General features: G+C 64.0%; 3 protein-coding genes across 7 annotated transcripts; 1 reads left to right on the top strand and 2 right to left on the bottom strand.

Moving 5' to 3' along the window:
• The first annotated feature begins 74 nt into the window (after window positions 1-74).
• On the top strand, window positions 75-8267 carry PTOV1 (PTOV1 extended AT-hook containing adaptor protein). The gene is made up of 13 exons (XM_036307072.1): window positions 75-526; window positions 2777-2914; window positions 3013-3095; window positions 3177-3234; window positions 3316-3423; window positions 4750-4905; window positions 5386-5472; window positions 5573-5646; window positions 5731-5788; window positions 6008-6112; window positions 7544-7741; window positions 7820-7889; window positions 8141-8267. Exons 1-12 carry the CDS (start codon window positions 164-166, stop codon window positions 7829-7831), a joined length of 1440 nt encoding a protein of 479 aa, XP_036162965.1. The 5' UTR covers window positions 75-163; the 3' UTR covers window positions 7832-7889; window positions 8141-8267.
• Window positions 8268-8392: 125 nt separating this feature from the next.
• On the bottom strand, window positions 8393-14791 carry LOC118655358 (polynucleotide kinase 3'-phosphatase). 2 transcript variants are annotated; one of them, XM_036307064.1, is made up of 17 exons: window positions 14666-14791; window positions 13873-14137; window positions 12771-12817; window positions 12116-12451; window positions 11377-11456; window positions 11243-11300; window positions 11025-11132; window positions 10739-10810; window positions 10013-10061; window positions 9681-9751; window positions 9497-9589; window positions 9324-9420; window positions 9176-9237; window positions 8936-9045; window positions 8766-8853; window positions 8636-8697; window positions 8393-8554 (listed from the first exon to the last, which is right to left on the bottom strand). In XM_036307064.1, the coding sequence occupies exons 1-17, from the start codon at window positions 14771-14773 to the stop codon at window positions 8437-8439; spliced, it is 1824 nt and encodes a 607-aa protein (XP_036162957.1). In that variant the 5' UTR covers window positions 14774-14791; the 3' UTR covers window positions 8393-8436. The 2 variants fall into 2 exon arrangements, with proteins under 2 accessions (XP_036162957.1, XP_036162958.1); XM_036307065.1 differs by lacking the exon at window positions 14666-14791 and adding an exon at window positions 13459-13622 and having other exon boundaries at window positions 13873-14011.
• AKT1S1 (AKT1 substrate 1) lies at window positions 14770-23239 on the bottom strand. Of its 4 annotated transcripts, none has more exons than XM_036307075.1 (5): window positions 23095-23239; window positions 19096-19481; window positions 17342-17419; window positions 17076-17245; window positions 14770-15766 (listed from the first exon to the last, which is right to left on the bottom strand). In XM_036307075.1, the coding sequence occupies exons 2-5, from the start codon at window positions 19472-19474 to the stop codon at window positions 15623-15625; spliced, it is 771 nt and encodes a 256-aa protein (XP_036162968.1). In that variant the 5' UTR covers window positions 19475-19481; window positions 23095-23239; the 3' UTR covers window positions 14770-15622. The 4 variants fall into 4 exon arrangements, with proteins under 4 accessions (XP_036162968.1, XP_036162967.1, XP_036162969.1 ...); XM_036307074.1 differs by lacking the exon at window positions 23095-23239 and adding an exon at window positions 22533-22680; XM_036307076.1 differs by lacking the exon at window positions 23095-23239 and adding an exon at window positions 22308-22517.
• Window positions 23240-23383: the final 144 nt, after the last annotated feature.

The following is a 23383-nucleotide window of genomic DNA, read 5'->3' as shown; positions in this document are numbered from 1 at the left end:
CCCCTGAAGTTGTTTCCCACACGTCCTCTCGGGTCCTCCCGCCCTCGCTTGAGGCCCACTGTGCCTTCCAATCGCCTCGCTCCCCGCCCCGCACACCCTCCGCTCCCTGAGCCCCCGCCACAGTTTGGTACACGCTGGCCACGCCCCTCTCGGCGCTCTTGGTATGCGCCGCGCTCCCCCCGCTCCCCGCAGTGGTTCGGCCGCGACGACCCCTCTTCGGCGGCGCGGCCCCCGCGCTTGGTACGGCCCATCCCGTTTCCCCGAGAGCCGCCTACTCGCGCCCCTCAGTCGGTGGAGCCCGCAGCCCCCTGCGCGGCCTGTGGCATCCGCACAGTCTGCTCGGCCCGCGCCCGTCATGGTCCGTCCGCGCCGCGCTCCGCACCGCTCCGGCGCTGGGGGCCCCCTCGGGGGTCGCGGCCGCCCCCCGCGGCCCCTCACGGTGCGCGCCGCCCGCTCACGCTCCTGGCCCGCCAGCCCCCGGGGCCCGCAGCCGCCGCGGATCCGGGCCCGCTCGGCCCCTCCCATGGTGAGCCCCCCCGCCCTTTTTCCAGAGCCTTCCACGGCCCCGCCCCCCGGGCTCCCGTCTTTGTCCGCGGCCCCCTCTTCTCTGGGGTCTCCCAGGTGGCCCCGAAGGGTGGTCCCGCCGGGGGTCGGGTTCCCCCGTGGAACCCCTCGGTGGTACGCGCCGGGCTCTCCCCTTTGTTACGGGTTCGGGCAGGGGCGGCGGGGGTGGGGTACGGGGGCGGGGCGGGCTCAAATTACTGCTGACTCCGCGGCCGGGTCGGAACGCGGGTGGGGGGCTGGCGGCCGACCGTGGACGGTCGGTGCGCGCGCTTGTTTTTCCATTTGGAAAGTTGGCCTCTCTCCGGACAGGAAATGGGGAGACGAAGGAGGGGTCTGGGGGCCGGCGGCGAGGGGGGCCGTCTTGCCCTCGCGCGCCCAGGTGTTGCACTCGGGGGCGCTGTGCGCGGCGCCCGTGGCGTGTGCGCCCGGGGTTTGCTCGCGCGCCCAGGTGCGGGATGCCCAGACCTTCGACATAAACATCGAGCTGTGCCGGCGCACGAAGCCACCCGGCCTTAAAACATGCACGTACTTTTCAAAACCTGAACAAAGCTGCTCTGTCTGTCGGTAAAGCCGCACGTCCCGCTGCTCGCACGCTCGCGCCGAGGTGCGTTTCCCCCGAGGCCCCGCGCTGTGCATGGCCCGGAGCTGTGGCAGCTGCACACGAGCTGCCTCCAGCCTCTAGACACCCAGACTCGGAGCACCCCCCCCCCAACATTCCCCGTCCTGCGCTGCCTCCCCTCTCACCAGCCGGCCCGTCGACGTTTCACAGGCACTTCTGGACCCTTAACACCCCTCCTCGAAGGCTCCCCCCTTCCGAGTCCTGGCGAGGCGCCCCACGCAGGAAAGAGCAGAGCAGAGGTCGGGGCGAAGCTAAGTTTCGCAGACGCTTGCCCAGATGGGACGTTTCCTTTAGGGTCGCCCTGCGCCTCGCCGGGACCTGCCCCCCTGCTGTTGCAGGTGCTCCCGGCTGAGGCAGCGCCCGGGTGCTCACTCTCCAGACCCAAACCTCTTTCGGGTCCTGGGGGGTCACCCTGCCCTCACAGAGACGCTGGGTCTGTCGGGCCGGGTGCTGTCACTGCACCTCCCGAGGCCTGTGCCCGGCAGCGGTGCCGCCACCCAGGGGCGTGGAGACCCATCCGCCACCGCAGACCCTGGGCAGCGAACACCCCGCTCTGCACCAGGCTTCTCCCCCAGACCGAGGGCATGCTCGCTCAGGTGTTTTTGCTTCGAGCTCCCTTCCCCAGTAAGACGCTCCCTGCCCGGAGACACCTGTGCACTTTGTAGGAAAGTTGGAAACGCCCATTAGCCAAGAGGTGGAGGCAGCAGGCGCCGTGTTTTATTCACTTGCTTGTCTTGCTGCCTGGGGCCCTGGGAGGGAGCTTCGTCACGGTTCCTCTGCCGGGAGTTGGGGAGCTGGCGTGTTTGCTTTGAGATGTTTGGTTTGAAGGTGGCTGGGAGAGGACCCTGTGAGTGAGCGCGTGGCTTTGCCGGGTTTTGTTGCTGGAACGTTCTGGTTTCTGCACACGATCTCCAGCCGCTGTGTTCGAGACCCTCCAGGTGTCGTCACCGCCTCCTCCACAGTCTGCCCTGCGCCCTGCGCGGTTCTGTACTGTGTGTGCTTCTGGCCCCGCGTCTCCGCCCGCCTGGGGTCAGCCTGACATGGCTGCACCCTGGGGTGCGGGAGGGACAGCAGCAGCCGCCGCCTGGAGAGGCTGGCGGGAACCAGAGGGAGAGTCTGGACTTAGTCATGAGGAGCCTTGGAAGGAAGGGCTTTGAGCGTGGGCAGGATGGGGCGACCCAGTGTGACAGACAGACAGACACAGCCCAGGAGGGCTTGCGCGTTGCGGGGGCTGCAAGGAGACCCTGGGCCCCAGAGAGCTGGGTCTCAGCAGAGGGACCCAGGGATCAGGCTGGGAGGGTGAGTGGGTGGCGCCTCCTGGGGGGGGGGTGGGGGGGCTCCAGGCTGAGCCCAGCGAGGAAAGGCTGAGGGGGCAGGCTGGCGGCTTCGAGGGACCTTGCGTGGGTGGATGTTAGTGGCTGGGGCAGCGGGTCAGCCAGGCAGGGTCTCAGCCCTGGGTCTGAGGGGTTTGGACGTGGTCTGGGTGTTTCTGAGCGGGAAGTTTGGGTCTGAACATTGGGTGGCCCTTGGGGTGGGTGGGGAACAGCCTGCCCTTGTGGCTGCCCAGCCTCAGGGGTCCCCCCTCTTCCGCAGCAAGGTGCCCGGGTGTTCGGGGCCCTGGGCCCCATCGGGCCCTCCTCGCCGGGGCTGGCCCTCGGGGGCCTGGCGGTGAGCGAGCACCGGCTCAGCAACAAGCTGCTGGCCTGGAGCGGCGTCCTCGAGTGGCAGGAGGTGAGCGTCCCAGTCGGGGCCCCGGTGCGTCCCATGGGTGGTGGGGGTGCCCCACAGGTTCCTGGGCGTCTGAGCTGAGACTCTCGCTCCTGCCACAGAAGCGCAGGCCCTTCTCTGACTCCAATGCGAAGCTGAAGCGGACCCTCCCCTGCCAGGCCTACGTGAACCAGGGCGAGAACCTGTGAGTCCCCGCGGGCGGGAGGGCGGGCGAGTGGGCTGGCGGCTGGGGGGCCAGGACCCCCCTGACCCTCTCCTCCCGCAGGGAGACCGACCAGTGGCCACAGAAGCTGATCATGCAGCTGATCCCGCAGCAGCTGCTGGTGAGACGCGCCCCAGCCCCCGAGCCTGCTCCCCAGGGCACCCCACCCAGTGGTGACCCAGCTGTCCCTTGTCGCCCCCAGACCACCCTGGGCCCCCTGTTCCGCAACTCGCAGCTGGCGCAGTTCCACTTCACCAACCGGGACTGCGACTCCCTCAAGGGGCTCTGCCGCGTCATGGGCAACGGCTTCGTGAGTGGGCGGCGCGGGGGCGGCTGAGGGGGGCAGGGGCTCCCCCGGGCACTTTGGTGACGGCTCTGCTGGGACAGCCCGAGGCTGGGCCCCGGGTGAGCTCTCCTAGGGGCTGGGGAGTCGCTCTCGCTTGAGGTCTCGGCCCGTCTGTGGAGCCGAGTGAAGGCGCCCACCCGCCTCGGGCTCCCCGGGTGTGAGCCAGGGGCCTGGGAAAGGGGTGACGGGAGTGAGCCGGGAGGGACTGGTCTGTGCTGGGGCTCGGCTTTCTCACCCGGCAAGTGGGTGACAGGACTTTCCCGGGGCCCCTGGGAGGCGGGGTCTGTCACGTGGGTGATTGGCGGGCAGAGTGAGTGCTCGGTAACGGCCAGCTGCTGAGACGTGTTGGGATGTGGACGCCGGATGTCAGGAGTTGAACTTGACCCGGACCTGGTGTGAGCAGCACCCTCCCCAGGGGGTGTGGCCTGATGTGGGAGCAAGTCCTCTGCCCAGGAAGCCCGGAGGGCTCGGCTCTGGGGTCCCCTGCGTCCCCCTGATCCTCTGTGGAATGGGCCACCCCCTGGAGGGGGGCCGGGTGCCGTGTGTGCCCCGACCCCGATGCCCAGGTGGGCCCCCTTCCCTCAGGGCCTGGTCAGGCCAGGGGTGACGTGTGGGTCTCCTGTCTGATGCCTTCGAAGGGCCTGCTTGGTGCCTGGCCCCGGCTGCAGGCACGGTGGGCGTCACCCTGAGGCCTGTCCATCACTCTTGTCCTAGTAGGTGTCGGGGAGGCCAGAGGCAGGTCCCGTGAGGGAGGGGCCGTGGGCTTGAGCCAGGGGACCAGACGTCAGGCAGGTGGCGCGGGGGGTTGTGGGAGGTGTTCCCCCCTTTGTCCGGCACCCCAGTGGGGACATGTCAGCTTCACGTTCCCCCACGTCCACTGAGAGGGCACTGGCATCTCGGGCAAGGAGCACTGTGGGCATTTCCTGGGTGCACTGCTGGCACAGGTTTCACGGGGAGTCGGGTCCAGACACGCGGTAACTTACCTTAGATCTCAGCTGGAAGGCAGCAGGTGGCTGGCCCTCCTGGCAGCTGCCCTGGCACAGGCAGCGACCTCAGCAGCTCCGTGGGGCGGGCTTGAGACGTGGTGTGGGGGACAGACCCCTAACCCACACCCACACGTGGGTCCCAGGCTGACCTGACTCAGGGTGGGGGTGAGGTGCATGCCTCTCACACTGAGACCTGGGGGTCAGCTCATGGACCTCTGTCCATGGCGGGCAGGCGTGGGGTCAGGGAAGGGCATTCGCCCCGTCAGCAGTGCCCTGGGGTCCCTGACTGCCCACCTCCCCCCAGGCGGGCTGCATGCTCTTCCCCCACATCTCCCCCTGTGAGGTGCGCGTGCTCATGCTCCTGTACTCGTCCAAGAAGAAGATCTTCATGGGCCTCATTCCCTACGACCAGAGCGGCTTCGTCAACGCCATCCGGCAGGTCATCACCACCCGCAAGCAGGTGCGCCCGGGTGTCTCATGCCAGTGAGATTGAAGGGCGGGAGGGACGACAGTGGCTCCCAGGAGGTGTAGAGAGGGAGGGAGGTGGGGGCAGGCCAGGGCACACTGGTCATGGAGGGTAGGGTGAGGCTGGGAGGCCCTGCAGGGTGACCAGGCGTCTTACCAATGTCCCCTTCTCCCGTGTCCCCGGGTGTGGGACATTTTGTAGCTGCCGGTTCTTACAGGCAAACCCTGTGGCTTTGTGCCCCCGGCTGAGGGTTGGCACTTGTCCTGGGCACGTGGGAGCCATGGGAGGTCTGAGAGCAGGCGAGGAACAGGCCCGGCTCTCGGAGTGCCTGGGGCTGTGGACAGACTGGAGGCTGAGAAACCCTGGCTGGTCTGTGGGGGGAGGCGGTGGGCAGGCTGGGCCCAGGTGACGGGGGCAGGGAGGGGAGGTTGGGGGGCTGAGGCACCAGCCCACACCCCGCCCCGCCTCCTGTAGGCAGTGGGACCCGGTGGTGTTGCGGGCCCAGTGCAGATTGTCAACAACAAGTTCCTGGCGTGGAGCGGAGTCATGGAGTGGCAGGAGGTGAGCCCTGGGGCGGGCGGCCGGCCACTTGGGGACCCGCGCACCCCCCTGGCTCAGGACCCCTCCCACTCCTGATGCCCCCCCTTCCTGTCCCCCAAAGCCCAGGCCTGAGCCCAACAGTCGGTCCAAGAGGTGGCTGCCGTCGCACGTCTACGTGAACCAGGGCGAGATCCTGTGAGTGTGGGGCTGGGGGTGGAGGAGGCGTCCGGGCGAGGCCGGCCTCCTGACCCTGGTGCCCTGGTGCCCTGGTGCCCGCAGGAGGACGGAGCAGTGGCCGAGGAAGCTGTACATGCAGCTCATCCCGCAGCAGCTGCTCGTGAGTGCCGGGCGGCTCGGGGCCGGACCTGGGGCCGGGGTGGCGTGGGAGCTGAGCTGGAGGAGGGCCTGCTGGGTGGAGGGAGGCTCCTGACAGGCTCGGGTGCCGGAGAGGCCGGCCTGGCTTTGGGGGGGGGGTCACAGGCCTGTGGGGATGAAGCGGGCACCATGTGGGGCGGGGCGGGCGGGGCAGCTGTGGATGGTCCCACCCCCTCCACAGACCACCCTGGTGCCGCTGTTCCGGAACTCCCGCCTAGTGCAGTTCCACTTCACCAAGGACCTGGAGACGCTGAAGAGCCTGTGCCGGATCATGGACAACGGCTTTGTGAGTGGGCGGCTGGGCGGGAGCGAGTGCAGGATAGACAGTCAGGTGCACAGGGCGTTTCGGTGACGACAGATGAACCGAGGGGCTGTCTGCAGAGCCGCTGGGGAGGCAGCAGCCCACAGCGATGTCACGTTTGCTGTGAGCCACGCACAGGCTCCTGGTCCACGCGCCTCCCGAGGCTGTGCTGTCCTGACCCATTTTACGGACGAGGAACCTGGTTCCCCAGGTGCCGGGCAGGGGCCCCGCAGGCCCGCGCTGGCCTGTCCCCTCTGCTGCGTCTGCGTTTACTTAGCTCTGGGGTGACCTCACGGAGCACCTGTGCTCCCAGGGTCTCGCTGCCCCTTCCTCCTGCTCTCCCAGGGGCGGGCACGCTCCCTCCAGGTTCCCAGGGTAAAATCTCAGGCTCCAGAAGGCCCCTGGCCAGGCGGGGCGGCGTCTGCTTCCAGTCAGGCGGCACTTCTGGTGGGACTGGGCCTCAGTCTCCCCACGGCCCGCCTGCACCCTCGCTGTCGCTGTCCACTGTTCCCACGTCTGTCACATGGGGAACCTGTTTCCGAGTCGCTGGCGTTGCCACAGGCGTGCGGCTGGGTATTGGGGGCTGCTGTGCGTTTCTTTTGTGATGAGAGTGGAGAGCACAGAGCTCAGGGCCCGTGTGCCCAGGTTGGCCTTCCGCCCGCTCACTGGTGCGTCTGTCATCACTGTTGGCTCAGGGGCAGCGGGAGGGGCGTGCACTGGGCTCGGCTCACCACGGGCCTCCCCCTGTCCTCCTGTCCCAGAGGCGGTGACAGCCAGGCCTCCCCTCCAGGCTCTGGGGACCTGCAAGTCTTCGAGCTCAGCCTGGGCTGGCTGACCTGTGACGACCCCTGGCCTTGAGCAGGGAAGAGCCAGGGAACTGGGTGGGGAGCACGTGGCCCCCTGTGCCTTCTGCACCAGGATCCTTATTACATGAAGCCTCGTCCCTGACTGGTCTGGGCCGGCAGCCTCCCTCCCTCCCAGCCTCCGAGCTCGGCTGCTTCCGGGCGTTGCATGGGTGAGGGAGCCTTAGTGCCGGGCGTCCTTCCCAGTGAGGTCCCTGCGTGGCTGACCCTGAACGCTGCACCCCGTTTTGGGTCCTGTGTACTTGCCCCTGTGGCGCCCCCACAGCAGGGGCTGGCATCCTGAGCTCTTCTGTGCAGAGTCAGCTGGGCCTGGGACAGTCGTCTCTAGGCTTCCGTCTCCGTGTCCCCAAGTGGGAGCAGGAAAGGGCCGCGAGGACAGAGCAGTTAGGACACGCTCGGCTCATGTGCTGAGGGACGCCGGCCTGTGTGCTTCTGAGCAGGGCCTTGGAGACCGCAGCTGCCCCCCCGAGACGGAGGACAGCGCCCTGAGCCGTCTCCGAGGGTGGGGGCACCTGTGACCAGGGCCGCCCGTGACACTGCCCTGCACCCCCAGGCCGGCTGCGTGCACTTCCCCTACAAGGCCTCGTGCGAGGTGCGCGTGCTCATGCTGCTGTACTCCTCGGAGAAGAAGATCTTCATCGGCCTCATCCCCCACGACCAGAGCAACTTCGTCAACGGCATCCGGCGTGTCATTGCCAACCAGCAGCAGGTCCTGCAGCGGAACCTGGAGCAGGAGCAGCAGCAGCGAGGGGTGAGGCGGGAGCAGGGCTCCCAGAGCCTTTCTCCTCCGGCCCGTCCCGCTGCTGACGCCTGGCTTCTTCCCCCACAGATGGGGGGGTAGTGGCCACCCCCGGCCTGGGCCCCTCTAGGAGTCACAGACGAGGCCCCCGGTGACACTGGTGAGTGGCAGCTATGTGGAGTGTGGCCTGCTGGGGTTTGGGAAGAAGTGTGACCCTGGCTTTGACAAGACCAGATGCGTGGCAGGTGGCAGCAGCCCCTGCAGAAGGGAGGAAAGGGCTCTGCTGGGCAGGGGGAGGCCATCCCTGGTCCCCAGGGCCCTGCAGCTCATGGGTCCAGGTCGCCCAGTAGGGGGCCCAGGGGCTGCTGGGAGCCCCCACCCAGACCGTCCCTCCCCTCCGCCCCGTTCCAGGTCGGATGCTTCTGAGCAGGGCCCTTGGAGACCGCAGCTGCCCCCTGAGACGGCGGACAGCGCCCTGAGACGTCTCCGAGGACAGTGCCATCCATGTACGTTTCCCCAATAAAGTCTTTTAAAAGCCCACTGGCCACTGTCCTCAGCGCCGGCGGCCAGGAGAGGCAGTGCGCCCTCAGGTGGGCCTCGTGCTCCACTGGGGCGAGGCCCGCAGCAGTGCCCCCCTTCTTCCCAGCAACGTGCTGGCCAAGCTGAAAGAAAACTAGCATTTATTGGGGGGCAGGGCCGGCAGCGGCTCAGCCCTCGGAGAACTGGCGGTACAGGCGCTCCCGCTGCGGCTCCACCTGCAGCCGGAAGGGGATCTCCAGGAGCTCGGCGAAGCCTTCCGCCAGCGTTGGGGCCTTGAACTGCTTCCTGGTGGCAGAGGGCGGTGAGGGGAGGCGAGGCCCCTGAGCCCCGTGCCCACCCACAGGGCCCACCTGCAGCAGTGCCTACCTGTAGCCGAACATGACCATGTCAGCCACGTGGGCATGAGAGGAGTCTGTCATCTCCCGAAACTGTGGGCAGAGGCAGGCTGGTTAGAGGGGGGAGTGGGGGGCGCAGGGGGCGGGGCGTGGGCACTCACCCGGTTGTTGTGGCGCGCCTGCTCCAGGGTGGCGCTGAAGTGGAAGCAGCGGCAGGGCACGCCGGCATCCTGGGCGCACTTGATGTACCTGGGGTTGGGAAGGGCCAGGCTGGTAAGGGGCCCTGGGCCCCCCCCCTCTCCAGGGGCCTCCCCTCCAGGGGCCCTGGTACCTGGCCCTGCTGGCGGGATCCGGGTTTGTGTTGTCGATCACGACCCGTTTCCCTTGCTTCAGGGCCGCCTCACACATGGCCACACAGCGCTGCCACGACCCCAGGGTGTCCTGGGCACAGGGAGCAAGCAGGTCACAGGTGGACGGGTACACGGGGGGGTTAGGATGGGGGAGAGGGGGGAGGGATAGCACACACAAGGGGAACAGATCCACAGGGAGGTGGGCAGGGGCGGGACCTCACCCTGTTCACGTGGACGTAGCCGGCGGACACCAGGTGCTCCTGGAGGAAGGTGGACTTCCCGGCTGGGGGGGGGGGGGGTGTCAGTGGGAGCCGCTGGGGGGGGGGGGGGAGTCAGAGCTCCTAGGGGTCAGGGGTCAGGGCGTCTCACCCCCAGGGAATCCCACGGCGACGACCACCTCAGGGTCGGAGCTCAGGAGGGAGCTGGACTCAGGCAGGTAGAGCGGCCCCGAGGAGGAGACTGTCCTCTGGGGGAGACAGGCTGTGAGGAGGGAGGCCCCGCCCCCGCCCCCACCCCCACCCCCACGCAGCCCCGGGCCTCACCGGGTCAAAGGCTGGGAGCTCGAAGGGGGCCGCCGGCCACTTCAGGAAGAACTCCTCCGGGGTGGCGAAGGGCAGGCCCAGGTTGAGGGCAAACTGCGGGGAGGGGGCAGGTCAGGCCAGTGGGGGCCGGGCTGGGGCGGGGGGGGGGGGGGGGGGGGGGGAGGGGGCGGGCGGGGGTGCTCACTAGGCGGTCTGCGCAGGAGAAGTCTTTCTTTTTTCGCTCCGGGGCCCAGTTGGCGGTGCGTCCAGCTGCGTCTGGAAGGCACAGAGGACACACCAGAGGCCTCAGGGCCCGACCAGCCCCACCGCCAGCCCCACCATCAGCCCCACCGCCAGCCCCACCTTCAGCCCCACCATCAGCCCCACCGCCAGCCCCACCGCCCCGCCGCCAGCCCCACCGCCCCACCAGCCCCACCGCCAGCCCCACCATCAGCCCCACCGCCAGCCCCACCTTCAGCCCCACCATCAGCCCCACCGCCAGCCCCGCGGGCCACAGTCCCCCACCCCGGGCCTTACCTCCCACGAAGACGCTGTCCCCAATGGAGATGGGCACACCCTCGTTGGCCTGGGGGGGGGGGGGGCAGGAGACAGACAACGGGCCTAAGGAGCGCCCACACCTGTTCCCCCCAGAGCGGCAAGGGCTCCGCGGAGCAGGGGCCGCCTCAGTCTGGGCTGACTCCCCTGCTGGGCTCCCCTGACATGTTCTCTCTCGGCCGCCAGAGGGCGCCGGTCCCACTTCTTTTGACAACCCTCCCCCAGTGAGGTCCGGCCCAGAGCGTCCACAGGCGGCCCTGCCTGCCCCCCTCCCTCCCCTCGGCCATAAGGGCCTCCTCACCGACTGTCCCTGCGCACTCGGGGCTCAGACTTCGCACTTGCTGGGACTCTGGTCTGGAAGATTCTTCAGAACCTAGACTCCCCCTGGCTCCCTCCCTTGCCCTTTAGCCCTTGATCCAGTGGCACCGGACAGACCTCCACCCTGGCTTTGGCCTCGCTGCCTCCGCTGTTCTACCGTCTGCACCCTCCCTGGCAGGGGCGAAGCTATGGGACATCAATCGAATGAAGGGGTTGAGGACTGACCACCGCCCTGCTTCTCGGTTGAAGATCACTGGCCTTTCATGCCAACACTGAGAAGGCGGGACGACGGGAGAGGAGAGGGTGCCAGGGACCCTGACCCAGAGGGCGGAGGCTGGTCAGGGAGTGGGGCTTTGAGGGGAGAGGAGAGCGGTGGGGGGCGTGGCTCACCTGCTCCCGCAGATGGTCCCACATGCCGATCACTGGCTTCCGGTACAGGCCAGCGTGCGTGGCCACCAGCACCTGCGGACCAGGTGGGGTCAGACACCATTCCCGCTCCAGCACCCAAGTCCGTCCAGGACATTCAGGCCCGAGGAGGCTCCACCCTCCCCACCCATCAGGAGCGCTCCCCCTGCCCCCAAACTTGCCACTTCCGATGGGTTTCTCTCCCATAATCACACCCAGGACCCGGCCCCTCTCTGGGCTCTGTCCCCATGCAGCCTCCTGGCAGCTGTACCTGAAAGGGGACTCCCAGCTTTTCCAGCACAGCCTCCACCTTGGCCTTGAACTCCTCTGCGGACACCTTCCCACGCCCAATGCCCATCTGGTTGGTGAAGATCACCAGCTGGGGAGCAGATGCGTATGTCTCAGTGCCCTCACCATGCCCCAGCCTGCCCCACAGCTGGGGCCCACGGGCGCACGCGTGTACACACACACACACACACACACACACACCTTGTAGCCGTCGGCGTCCAGCTCCCGGAGCTTACGTGGAATCTCTAGGTACAAGATCCTAGGGTGGGCAGGAAAGTGCAAGGTGACCTGGGGCCCGGAGGGAGCCTCACTCACCCCCTTGTCCTGCTTATCACCTCCAGTCAGTGGGGCCGGTGGGAAAGACCTTCCCAGAGCGTGTGGTGATGAGGGTCCCATCCAGATCAAAGCCGGCCACCTGGCATCACCAAGAAAAGAACAGTGACACCTCTGACCCCCTCATTCACAGGCTGGTCCACATGAACCCTGTGAGGCAGAGGAGCCTATACATCTTATGTGATGACAAGCACAGCGAGGAGGCATCCCCGATGCCTGATGCAGAGCCTGAAATCTTCCTTTACTGCTCCTATTCCCCCTACACCCTCAGTGTTCCCCATCTTTACAACGGAGTTCATTTACTACCCTGACCGCCTCCACCTCGAAGGGCTAACAACCATGGAAAGGAGACAAAAGCTAAGGCTCAGGTGCTAACTGCACATCGGGCCCTGCCCCCTGGTTTTCATGGAGTCCCCATTTTACTGGTGAGAAAAACGGGGCTCAACGTGGTGTAACAGCATATGGATTAGCATCTCTCTGGACCTAAGAAATACTCATCATAATAGCTCCTGCTAAAATAATCCCAATTGTTGCTATGGTTACAGGGTGGTTACCGTGGATCAGGCAGGAGCGGATATACATCGATTCCCTCAATGCTTACAACCCCTGAATTTATCAGGTCCATTTCTCAGAAAAGTGAAGGCTCAGAGAGGTTAAGTGACCTGCCCAGGGGCGCACAGCAAGCTTGGGGCTGCATCCCCAGGAGTCGGTGGCTCCCTCAGGTCCCAGCTTGGCCCTCACCTTGCTCCGGGCCTTCACCCCGGGTGCGGTGAACACTAGCAGCTTCTCGAAGCTCTCCCAGCCAGGGGATGACTTCCGCATTCGCTTTTTCCGCTGTGCAACATCCTCTTCCTCTCCCTCCTTCTCCTCCTCTTTCTCCTCCTCCTCCTCGGTTGGGGCCACCGGAGGGGTGCCGGGTGGAGTGTCTGGCTGGGATTCTGGCACGCGGGCCTCTTCCCAGCGCAGGGTCAGCGGGTAGAGGCCGTTGACCAAATACAGCGTGTCCCCCACCCCCAGAGAGCCCTCTGACCCCAGCTTCAGCTCTTGGGTCCCTGCAGTTGAGGGATTAACTCCCAGCTGCAAAGGAATAGGGAAGAGCTGGGACCGGCTCCACGGCCCCCCCTCCCCCCAACCTCCAATCAACCCAGGATAGGGCTTGCCTTTCTCTACATGCCAATCAGACCCCCAAGCCCTGCCTCTTCCCTGTGCACCACCAATCAGGGCTTTGGAAAAGTTGCAGGTGTCCGGTGTTACCCAGCTGAGATGTAGAAGGCGGCCGCTGAGGAGGCAACACCTCGGGGACTGCTTTAGTGGGCACACCTGCTTCCCTTCCAGCCACAGGCTCCCGACGGCCCCTCCCCGACCCCACCTCCAGACATTGCTGAGGAACCGGTACCTGTTTCACAGCCACGGTGCGCGTCTGGGGGTCTGCGACCAGCTCCACTGCGGGTGGAGAGGGTGGAGTCAGGCTGTGCATCCCAGCGGGTTGACATCCCTCCTTACCCGGGCGCACGGCCGGCTTCCGGCCACAGGGCGGCGCTGCAGCACCCACTCAGGGGGAGGAGGCGGCAGCTCATTTCTAAATGGGCTTGGCTCGCCCCTTGACAAGCAGTAACTAGACAAGGGCCGTGGGATTGCCTGTGACGCTGGTCGTGGCCTGGGTGCAGGGCGGGCATTGTTCTGTAGAGAACCGGTGGCAGGTGCAGGGCCGGGGCTTGGCCGTTACCACTCGTCCCTGCTCAGCTGCACGGACTTTCCGCCATGAGATGGGCTTTCTCCTTGACAAGGGTCGCAGCCTGACTCCGCCGCTCTCGGCGGCCTGAGCATCCTGCTCTGCCCACTGACAACGGTCTCGGGACAGGCTCCCCCCCCACCCCCCCCAGGAGCCTGCATCCCGGTCGGACACAGCCTTTTCTTCCTGTGCCCCCTGAGGCACTGCCAACTCCAGGACGGGCTGCACCATACACTTCCGCCTGTTGGCTCGACGTATGTTCTTTCCTGAACTGACTGTCCATCTTCCCCCAAGTGTTCCCGCTCCGGAAACAGGCCACACCTCCTGCAGCTCGGGCCCCGCCCCTGCCTACCTTGGTTTCTGGAGCACTTCCGGTCGGTAACTTGGGTCAGGGGGCCCCGGCCCAGGACCAGGGCTTGCCCGCCCGCGGGCAGGAAGATGGGGGGCACGCCCCCAGGGGGGCTCTCCAGCCACAGGCGGCCCCTGGCTTCCATCCCCGCCATCCTGGGCGCCGGCCTAAGGGCAAGCGGGTGGAGGTTTGGGTGGCAGGTCGCCTTCAGTTGCTACAGGAAGTCCCGCCTCCTCTCGTCCCTCCACCGGGAATTCCCTGCAGCCGCAGAAGCTCTGGAAATCCGACCCGCTCGCTGGCCCAGGGCTCGCGCCGTCTCCCAGGGGACGCCCGGGTGGTCCTCGGGGAGCAGGGACCCCTATGTTCCAGGGCAAAGGCCGAGGACCTCGCGCGCTCCCGCCTGGGCCCCACGCTCACCCGCGCTCCGCTCACTCCCTGCTTCCGACCCGGGAGGCCCGGCCCGAAGGACTCGGCCCGCAGCTCCGCCGGCGGCTCCGGTGCTTCTGCGGACGGAAGTGCCCGGCCCTGCACGAGGGGGCGGGGCCTCGGAGCTCCACCCGCGGCGAAGCCACGCCCCTCCGGCCCTCCGGCCCCTGCGGCCCCTCCGCGCTCTGACCGCCGTCTCTCTGGCTGCAGTGTGAGGCTCACGCCGGTAGGGGGTGGCGAGCCTCTGTGGCAGATCCTATTTCCACCGAGAAGGCGAATTTTCATTTCCGTTGCTGGAAATAGTTACAGCGAGTTTTCTTCCCCATTTAATGATCATTGGCAGTCGAAGAAACCCTCACCCCCCACAGTACCCCTACTTCCCATGCTGCAGTTTCCTCATCTGTAAAGTGGGAATAGTCGTTTACACTTCGTGGAGTTACTGGGAAGACTCAAGGAGTTAATACACGTAAACAACATACGTGTCTGGGTGGTAGGTAGCCCTGTGTGAGTCTTGCCCACTAGCGTGCCGCCGGTAGCTGAGGACACACGGAGGACCGGCCTGCCTGACCCAGCCCTGCCTTCGGCCCAGGGGCACCGGTTCCCTAACCTCCAGCTGTTTTATGGCAGAAAACCCCCGGGCTGGGCTCGGCGGGAGGTGTCCTGGCTTTGCTGGGACTATATAGGTTCAAATCCCGATTTCAACACTCAGCCCCTCCCTGCCCGTAAGACTGGGACGGGGGGTCATGGTCCACAGGACTCCCACCGCATGAATGTCCCTTTTTACCTGCAAAATGGGGACAATTCCCACTCCCGACTTTACAGCGATGAGATGCTGCTGATTCGACCTCAGAAAGTTCGTTGAATGAACACCCACAACATATTTCAAGCTCATGTAACAGCGGTAAAACTCTTTAATCTCAGAGCGCCCCTCCCAACTCGCGATCCCCACCCCCCAACTCCCCCCGACATCAGGGCCGGAGAGTGAGGGCCCCTGCCCCCACCTTGGGTGGACAAGGGCCCTTTAAGGCACCTGTGGGGGAAGGGGAGAGGGCGGGAGCCGGGGACGTCCTGGATGGAAGGACGGGCTTCCGATTGGCAGGCTGTTACGGGATGGACCCAGTGAGTGTCAGGCGCAGGGCAGGGCCGGGCCATCCCTGAGGGGCCAGAGCCCAGCTGTCAGGACTTAGTAAAAAAACCTTAGCCCCTGTAGTGTCAAGAACCTAAATTTAAGGTCACAGGCTCATCCTGGGCACAGAAGGGCTTGGCCACGCCCCCAGGAGGCTGGACCCAATCAGGTAGAAGAATTTAGGAAGGGCCCGTGGTGACTGGCAGATTGGTGTAGACCTTTACAGGGCTCCAGCCAATCAAATGAAGCTGCCCATTCACCGTCTGAAGTGGAGCGCCACCACCCAATCCTGGGCCTTGGCTACGCTCTTTACAGGGTTAGAGCCAATGCCATGCGAGCAAAGCCCTTGTCGCTAGGCAGAAAACGACGCGAGTCCACCCATTTAGGGTTTAGAACTAGCCACTCCCGATTGGAGAGCAAGCCAGTCCCTTAATAGAAACAATCTGTCGCTGGGCAGGAAAAGGGGCGACAGCCTGTGGAGCACTGGACAGGCCCCGCGCCTGGCGCAGAAGGGGGTGGAAGGCTGAAAGGGATGGGACTCCGATTGGCGGGCCTGGGGGGGCGGGGTGTAGTGTAGGACCGGCGGACACGGGGCCAGAGGCTCTCTCCGGGGCCTCAGTATTTCCGTATCAGCTTCTGGAAGTCGCTGGTGTTTAGTCGAGGTCGTGGCAGGTCCCCGAAGACCTGGGTGTCCTCGGCCTCCCGCATCACCAGCGCGCGCATGCTCGCCGCGATGCGGTCCAGGTCTGGGGAGGAGGGCTGCGGAGACGACATGGATGCGTCAGCACCCCCAATGGCGCCCACGTGTCCCTCCTCAGACTGCAACCCTGGCGGTCAGCGCCTGCACCCTGGGCTCCGGGGACCCTCCAAGTACTTTTGCCCCTGCCATGTCCATAGCCGCAAGGCCCTTCACCCTGAGTTGCTCGATATAGGACCTTCCTGCCCGGTTCAAATACCACCTCCTCCAAGAAGCCTTCCTGCCCTTCTCCCCTCCTTGGCCTGGACCCTGAGTTCTAGTTCCTTCTCACAGTGGAAGTGCTGCTCCTCTGCTGACCATCAGGCTGTGTGCACCAGGAGGGTCTCTAAGGGTTTGGGTGGGAGATCCAGTCATGTGCCAGTCAGGCTACTGCCACCCCCTAGCTGTCCACAGGGACCTCGCCCCCTGGTGGAGGCTTCCGTCTCCTCCTCTGAAACAGGGTCTGAGAAGATCAACAGGGACAGCTCAGGAGGGCAGGCTGCCACGTGGCCGGAGCGGATCCCTCTCCATGCCAGCCTCCGCCTGAGGGTCCTGTCATCCTGCCTGCAGCCCCACCTAGTCCACCTCCCTTACCGTCCCTGTCACCCCGAGTTGGGCCTGGCCCCCAGCAGGCTGAGAGGCCACCGACAAAGACCCGTTCAGAGACCAGTCCGGGGCCCAGAGCTCAGGCCTTGAACGTTGTTCGTTAACAGTGTCCCCACCAGCGGTACCCAGGGCGGCAGCCACTGCTGGACCCGCCAGTGTAAGTGCGGACACTGAGGAGTCTCGGGCAGGGTCCATCTGGGACCATGGCCGCCTCCCGTGGAGCCCATAGCTCCCTTCCAAAAGGAAGCTGGTGCCGCTCCAGCACTGCCCCTTACAGACTGAGGTCTGGAGAAGTCACATGTACTCTCGGTGCCTCGGTTTCCCCTCTGCTTCAGCAGCTTCAGTGATGGGCGATGATGACCCACCCAGGCCACCCCAGGAACTGCACATGTAGGATCAAACAGGAGGAACAGCGGACAAGGGTGTGTAAGGAAGGTGATCGGTCCCCCTGAGCCTCAGTTTCCCCAGCTGGAGGGGATACCCAAATCCTTGTGCCTGCGTGCAGCATCTCCTCTATACACGGAGCTGGAAATGGGAGCAGGCTTTGTCTACAAGACACTGGGACACGCTGTGAGGCCGTGATCGTCAACACTGCATGGCTCAGGCCCAAGAACCTGCCTGGTGACGTGGGAGGTAGGATTAATCCTATGAAATGCGGCACCCATGTCTGAGGACTTCCTGGAGGAGGAGGCCCTGAGCCCTTCCCACCTCCCCTTTGCCCCTCACCGGCCCGTTCTCTTCATCCGATGACCGTGCTTCTGTCCTCTTTTCCTTGAAGGTCCAGATGGGCACGGACACAGGCAGGGACCTGGCGTACTGCTGTGTGGGCAGGGCTGAGGCCGGGGGCACGGCGTAGGCGGAGAGGCTAGTGGGGGTCTCCTCGCTCAGGCTGCCGTCTGAGAGAGAGGGGTACACTTCACCTCTGCCCCTGCCTCCATCCCAGACACCCACTCATACCCCCACCAGGGCATGGGGACAGCTGGGACACTTACCGTCTGTGCTCTCGGGGTCCGACTCGCAGAAGGGGGGCAGGTCCTGGAGCGTGGCATCCTCGTCCATCACAAAGAGCCCTGCGCATGGCGGTACAGGCCCAGCCAGTCAGGTCGCCTCCTCCAGCCACCGCCCCCTGCTCCCTGCATCGGCCAGGCCCTTGCAAACCTCGGGGTTTCTGGAACACTATTCCTTCTGCCTCAAACACCCTTCCCCTGGTTATCTGCCTGGTCATCCGCAGAAACAGATCTAGTTTCTATCTGTTACATTCTCAGGTGGAAGCAACTGGCTGAACGAAGTCTGTAAGGCAGGGAACCTGTTTTCTGCCAAGGGCCATTTGGATATTTATAACATCACTCACGGGCCATACAAAATTACCAACTTAAAAATTAGCCTGCTTTCCCTAGCCCCCTGGTTGGCAAACCGCGGCTCGAGAGCCACATGTGGCTCTTTGGCCCCTTGAGTGTGGCTCTTCCGCAAAATACCATGTGCGGACATGCACGTACAGTGCGATTGAAACTTTGTGGCCGATGCGCAGAAGTCGGTATTTTGTGGAAGAGCCACACTCAAGGGGCCAAAGAGCCGCATGTGGCTCGCGAGCCGCGGTTTGCCGAGCCGCAGTTTGCCGACCACTGTCCTAGCCGGTTTGGCTCAGTGGACAGAGCGTCAGCCTGCAGACTGGAGGGTCCCGGGTTTGATTCCGGTCAAGGGCATATGCCTGGGTTGGGGGCTCGGTCCCCAATAGGGGGCCTACAGAAGGCAGCCGATCAATGATTCTCTCATCATTAATGTTTCTATCTCTCTCTCCCTCTCCCTTCCTCTCTGAAATCAATAAAAATATTTTTTAAAAAACTAGCCTGCTATATTTGGTCATTTAATTAACTCACCCCTAATGCCTTGGCAGGGCCAGACCATGGGCCTGACAATCCCCACCCCTTCTGTAAGGTCTGTTTGGGATGAACTCACTCAAAATACAGGCTGAGAGAAATATAAGATTATTATGATTCCTGCCTGACATCATGGAAACCTAAAGGCACAGAGAGGTTAAGCCACCTGCCTGAAGTCCCACAGTTCATCAATGGTGTGATGGGATCTGAACTCAGGCCATATGGCTTCGGATCTGTGCCCTTAACCCTATGCAGGCTTTCTCCTCACAATAGTGAAGAAGCCAGCTATTGAGTGACAAAAACGAACAAGTAACTCCTATTTATTGAGCCCCCTGCAAACTCCTATTCACTCTTCAAAACCCTAATGTCACAGTCCAGTCTCTGGGAAGTATCCAACCTCGAGTTTCCCCCTAAAACTGCCCATTGCTCCCTCCCTTGGCTTCCTCAGCTGTTGCTGGCAGCCCTTGACTCCCCCTTAACGCCTATCTTGTTCTCATAGACATCAGGCATCCTGATTTGAAATAAACCCTGTTCTGCTCGTGATTCCAGCTCAGGAGGTCCCCTACCCCCAACCCCACAGCCTCTACAGGGCACAGTCTCCAGTTCTCTGGCTAGACCAGGAGTCCCATAGGTTGGACCCAGCACAGTGTAAGAAAACTGAAGCTCAGGAAGGGACAATGACTTGCTCAAGATCACACGGTGACTCACAGGCAGCAGGCCAGCCTGGCACCCAGGCTCTATGAGACTCCGGCTTCCACAGAACCTCAGGCCTCAGAGATAAGCAAGTCCCATCCCTCCCAGAAAACCTTCTGTGCATGCAACTTGCCAAGCACAGGGCCACCCCCGTCCCCAACGTCCGTGCCTCTCACCTCCATTATCGCTGACGCCCAGCCGCTCCCCAGAGGGCTCCGTCTCTGTCAGCTCGTCCTCCTCCTCCTTGTCTTCCTCCCTGGGCAGGGCAAGCTGGGATGGGCTCCCTACAGGGCTGGGTGGCTGTGGTGCTGGTGGGGGGATGGGGGGCCGGGCAGCAGCGGCAGCTCTGTGGGCCAGGGCGATGTCCTGGAGGCAGTGGCGGGCAGCCTCAGCCAGAGCCCCGCGGCCATGGGCTGCATAGGCGCAGGGGCCAGGGAGGGGTGGCGGGGGCGGCGCAGCCGTCAGCAGCACCAGCTCCATGCCTGTGTGGGCCCGGAAGCGCTCAGCAGCCCCGACCACGGCCTCCCACAGCTCCTCGGGGCGCCCGGACGCCATCCGCGCCCTGGGGGCAGAGCAGGACAAAGGGGTGAGACTGGGTGGACTGCACTGACCCCACTCAGCCCCAAGTGTCCACCTGTCCCTAGACACCCACCCTCCCATCCACCTGTCCCAGCTGAGCTCAGCATCTTCCCCCAAACCCATCACTCCCCTAGAATTCCTCCCCATCAGACCTCAACCGCCCAATCCCACCCTCTGCCCTGCCCTGTGCCCCCTGCCCCCGTCTCTCCTCTTGGACCGGCCTTTGGGAGCCACCGGCCACAGGTGAGCGAGGAGCACCGGAGACGGGGCAGGTCAAAGTGACAGGTGCTGTGTGTATGAGCCACACTGGGAGGCAAAATACAGAGGGGCCTTGACTTACGAGTTTAATTCGTTCCGTGACGGAGCTCGTAACTCAAATTACTCGTATGTCAAATCATTAAAGTGGAACGAGTGAGACACGTGATGCTGGGCTGATGCTGTGGCGTTCACGGTGACGTTCGCTGCGCCAACTAGCGGTGGGGTATCTGAAGCTGGCTCGTAACCCGAATTTTAACTCGAAACTCAAAGCAAAAAATTGGCCAAGAGACGGCTCGTATCTCGAAAAACTCGTTAGTCGGAACACTCCTAAGTCAAGGCCCCACTGTACCTCGAGAGCAATCGGAGGGTGACTGCTTGTTGAAATGGTATTTTAGGCAAACTGACTAAATTACATAGTGAAAATGAACTTCATCTGCTTTCTTTTTACTTTTTAAACGTGGCTTATGGGGATTTTGAACTAGGTGTACGGTTAGTATTGTATTTCTATTGGACAGCGCTGCCCTGCCCATCCAGCCTCTTCCAGTGCCTTCCAGCCTCCAGTCCGGCCAGCACATGGCCCTGCTGGGTTCCTTCCAGCCTGGAGCTGCCCTGCCCCTCCCCAGAACCCCGAGGACAAGCTCACAGCCCCTTGCAGACTTCTGAGGCCATGGTCAAGGTGCCTTCCCCCCACATCTGGACCACGGGCCTTCCATTTACTTGTCATTCTTTCCCTCACCTCTAGATCGTGGCAGCCCCCACACATTGCCCTGTGGACTCCCCAATATCTGAGTGACACCCATTCGAGGACATCTCTCTCTGGGGAGTACTGTCTGGATCCACATCCATCTCCCCAGCCAGTGTGGGAGTCCCTGAGGGCAGGCCTGTTGGGCTCATCTCTGAGCCAGCAGCAAGCCTGGCCCAGCACGACCGGCTTGCGGGTGGGGCTGGTCAGAAAATGGTGTGCGAGCTCCGGTTTGCACCTGGGTTCAGCCCGCAAAACTTTTGTCTTTCCTACAAGACTGTTTCTTAAGCCCCGGCTGGTTTGGCTCAGTGGGTAGAGCGTCAGCCTGCGGACTGAGGGGTCCCAGGTTCGATTCCAGTCAAGGGCACATGCCTAGGTTGCCAACTGGATCCCCAGTGAGGGGCGTGCAGGAGGCAGCCGATCAATGATTCTCTCCCATCACTGATGTTTCTATCTCCCTCCCTTTGTCTCTGAAATCAATAAAAATGTATTTTTTAAAAAAACTGTTTCTCAAAACCGAGGCACTCAGGTTCAACAATAAAGAAACATTCTTTAGAACGAGGCACCCAGAGCTCACCCTGGCCGAAGCCACACACAATGAGAGAACCACCAGCACCTGTCCCGACAGGCCCCGGAGCACTTGCCTCGTGCCAGGCAGGGGCCCAAGGGTGCCACCCACGTGCTCATCCCACCCTCTCAGCAGCCCTACCCCGTTCACACTGCAATGGAGGCCCAGGGAGAGTCGGCTTTGGGACCAGGGCCAGGCAGCCGGTCTGAAGCCACACCCTTTTCTGAACACCGGATGCCACCCTGCCTTCCTTGTGAGGAAAGGTGCATAACCTCCCAGTCAAGAAGGGGAAAGTGAGGCTCGGAGAGCTTCCGGCGCTGGCCTGGAGGCTCCAGCTAGACAGGGTAGACAGGGCCGACACTGCTGTCTGCCCAGCACCAAAACCTAAGAGAAGTGGGAGGTGCTCAGGGCCTCGCAGCCGCTCAACCCCATCTGAGGGAGGACCCTGAAGCCGGGCCGGGAACTGACTGGTCCCGGGTCACACAGCCTAGCAGTGCTAGGCCTGCTGCTCTCACTTCCTTGGATCGCCAGGGTTAGCGTCCTCTCTGTCCTAGACCTTAACATAACGCCCGGGCTGCAAAGAGAGTAATGGGGGCGAGCCCCCACCCCCCATCTCAGAGCATGCACAAAAACGAGGCGTTCCAGGCAGACCTCTCTGGGGACTCACTGGAACCAGTTACCCAAGAGGAAAGGAACCAAGACTTGGGGAGTCTCCAGTCCCTACAGCTGCTGGAGTTAGTCCTGCACCCTGCGAAGCGCTGAGAGATGGAGAAGGCCCTCCCATCAAGGGGGCAGTTTAAGATTAGGGAGAGAGGGAAAGGAAGGGAGACTGTCCCCCGGGAGGGCAGGGAGAGGTGAGAGGACTGGCCTCTTAGGAGAAGGTCAGGAGGTGAGGAAACTGACCCCAGGAAGGAGGGAGGCTAGTGGAGCGCCGCTCCCACCACCTGTCAAACTGCAAGCGCCACCCCAGCCTCCCGCTCGAAGGTGGGAGGCACTCGAGGATGCACCCGCGGACCCGCGCGGGGTGACTGCCTGGGGTCTCTCTCCACCGCCCGGAGACGCCCCCAGCTCGCCCGGGGGCCAGCGGAGACCCTTCTCCAGAAAGAAAACAGGAAATCCCGCCCCGGTGGGGGACAGAGCCGGAAGTCCCTCCTTCAGACGGGTGAGGGCGTCCCGAGACGGTCCCCCCAGCACCCCCCAACCCTAGAGACCAGGTTCACAGTCAGAGAATCCTGATGGACCTGGAGACCGGAAGATACGGCTGCCCAGGGTTCGTCTCGGTTCAGACCCGGCGGTCCATGCCAGCCACCGCTCCCCAGCGCTCAGCGAGCGGGCGCTGGGCGACCTCTGCCCCTGGGCACACGCCGGCTCCGTCACTCCCGAAGGCGGCTCGCCCCCCCGGCGCCCCTCTCCTCCGACCGCCGAGTCCTCCCCACCCCGTGGCTCGCAACGCCGCCTCCACTCACGTGCCCGGAGCTAGCATGGCCGGCCTGGCGCCGTCGCCGCCCTCAAAAGACATGGCGGCGCTGAGCGTCACTTCCGGGCACTTGGCCCGCCTCCGCGCTGCGCACTCCGCCTCCTCCGCGGGGGCCGCCCGAGCCAAAGATGGCGGCCACGGGGACTTCACTGCCCACAAGAAAGATGGAGTGACCCCCCCCCCCCAGCAATATGGCGGCCTGCACATAAACACTCGGGACCACAGTCCCTCACTTATAATCAACCTTCTCCACAGAAGTAGAAGAAAGCCATGCCCGCTACTGACATGGCAACCAGCCTAGTATCATTTGACCATAATGAATAAGGGCTCGCCCTCAGGCCTAGCCCCTTCGGCACCGAGACTGGCAAAGATCCAACAGGCCAGCCTTTCCTGCTTCGGTTTGCCCAATTGCAATATGGCAGCCCGGAAGGCTTTCTCCCGGCGGTGACTCGTGGTTTCGTCTGAGACCGCTTCGTTCCCGGGGACGCTGACGGGCTCAACCCGTTAACCCGAATCCCTCAGCGCCTGTTGCGATGCACAGCTTCTCTCACCTTCTTTTCCTCTCCCGGTTTCTCTTTCCCAGAACCTCGCTTCGTGCCCTGCAGAGGGATGAGATTGCCCCGCACTAACATGGCCTCAGCGGACGGTCCCGGCCCGCGCCCTCAAGCAAAATGGCACCCCTTCGGCTTCGATGCCAGGGCACCACCCGGGGGAAGGAGTAGGCGTCTCGGAGTTGGGGCGCGGGGGCGGGGTTCCAGGCCCCGCCTCCTTGTTTACTTTGCGGTCAGGCCGGGGGCACTGCGCCTGCGCACCCTCGCTCCGCCCCCGCCGTCCGCGCCG

This window comes from Myotis myotis, unplaced genomic scaffold, assembly GCF_014108235.1.
Source record: "Myotis myotis isolate mMyoMyo1 unplaced genomic scaffold, mMyoMyo1.p scaffold_m19_p_45, whole genome shotgun sequence".
In the NCBI taxonomy this organism is placed as follows: Eukaryota; Metazoa; Chordata; class Mammalia; order Chiroptera; family Vespertilionidae; genus Myotis; species Myotis myotis.
The sequence above is the reverse complement of the archived record's forward strand: the minus strand, read 5'-3'. Positions and strand labels throughout refer to the sequence as shown.

Coding starts and splice junctions, on each gene's coding strand:
- PTOV1 (XM_036307072.1), top strand. CDS start 164: ATGCGCCGCGCTCCCCCCGCTCCCCGCAGTGGTTCGGCCGCGACGACC. Junction 2,915..3,012: donor GCGTCCTCGAGTGGCAGGAG/GTGAGCGTCCCA, acceptor CTCCTGCCACAG/AAGCGCAGGCCCTTCTCTGA. Junction 3,235..3,315: donor TGATCCCGCAGCAGCTGCTG/GTGAGACGCGCC, acceptor TGTCGCCCCCAG/ACCACCCTGGGCCCCCTGTT.
- LOC118655358 (XM_036307064.1), bottom strand. CDS start 14,773: ATGAGCTTGAAATATGTTGTGGGTGTTCATTCAACGAACTTTCTGAGG. Junction 12,818..13,872: donor AGGGAGTGAGCGGAGCGCGG/GTGAGCGTGGGG, acceptor CTCCACCCGCAG/TGGAGCTGGTCGCAGACCCC. Junction 11,457..12,115: donor GGGTGAAGGCCCGGAGCAAG/GTGAGGGCCAAG, acceptor TGGTGATGCCAG/GTGGCCGGCTTTGATCTGGA.
- AKT1S1 (XM_036307074.1), bottom strand. CDS start 22,585: ATGTCTTTTGAGGGCGGCGACGGCGCCAGGCCGGCCATGCTAGCTCCG. Junction 19,482..22,532: donor GCCATGCTAGCTCCGGGCAC/GTGAGTGGAGGC, acceptor CTCTGCCCCCAG/GGCGCGGATGGCGTCCGGGC. Junction 17,420..19,095: donor GGGCGTCAGCGATAATGGAG/GTGAGAGGCACG, acceptor CGCCATGCGCAG/GGCTCTTTGTGATGGACGAG.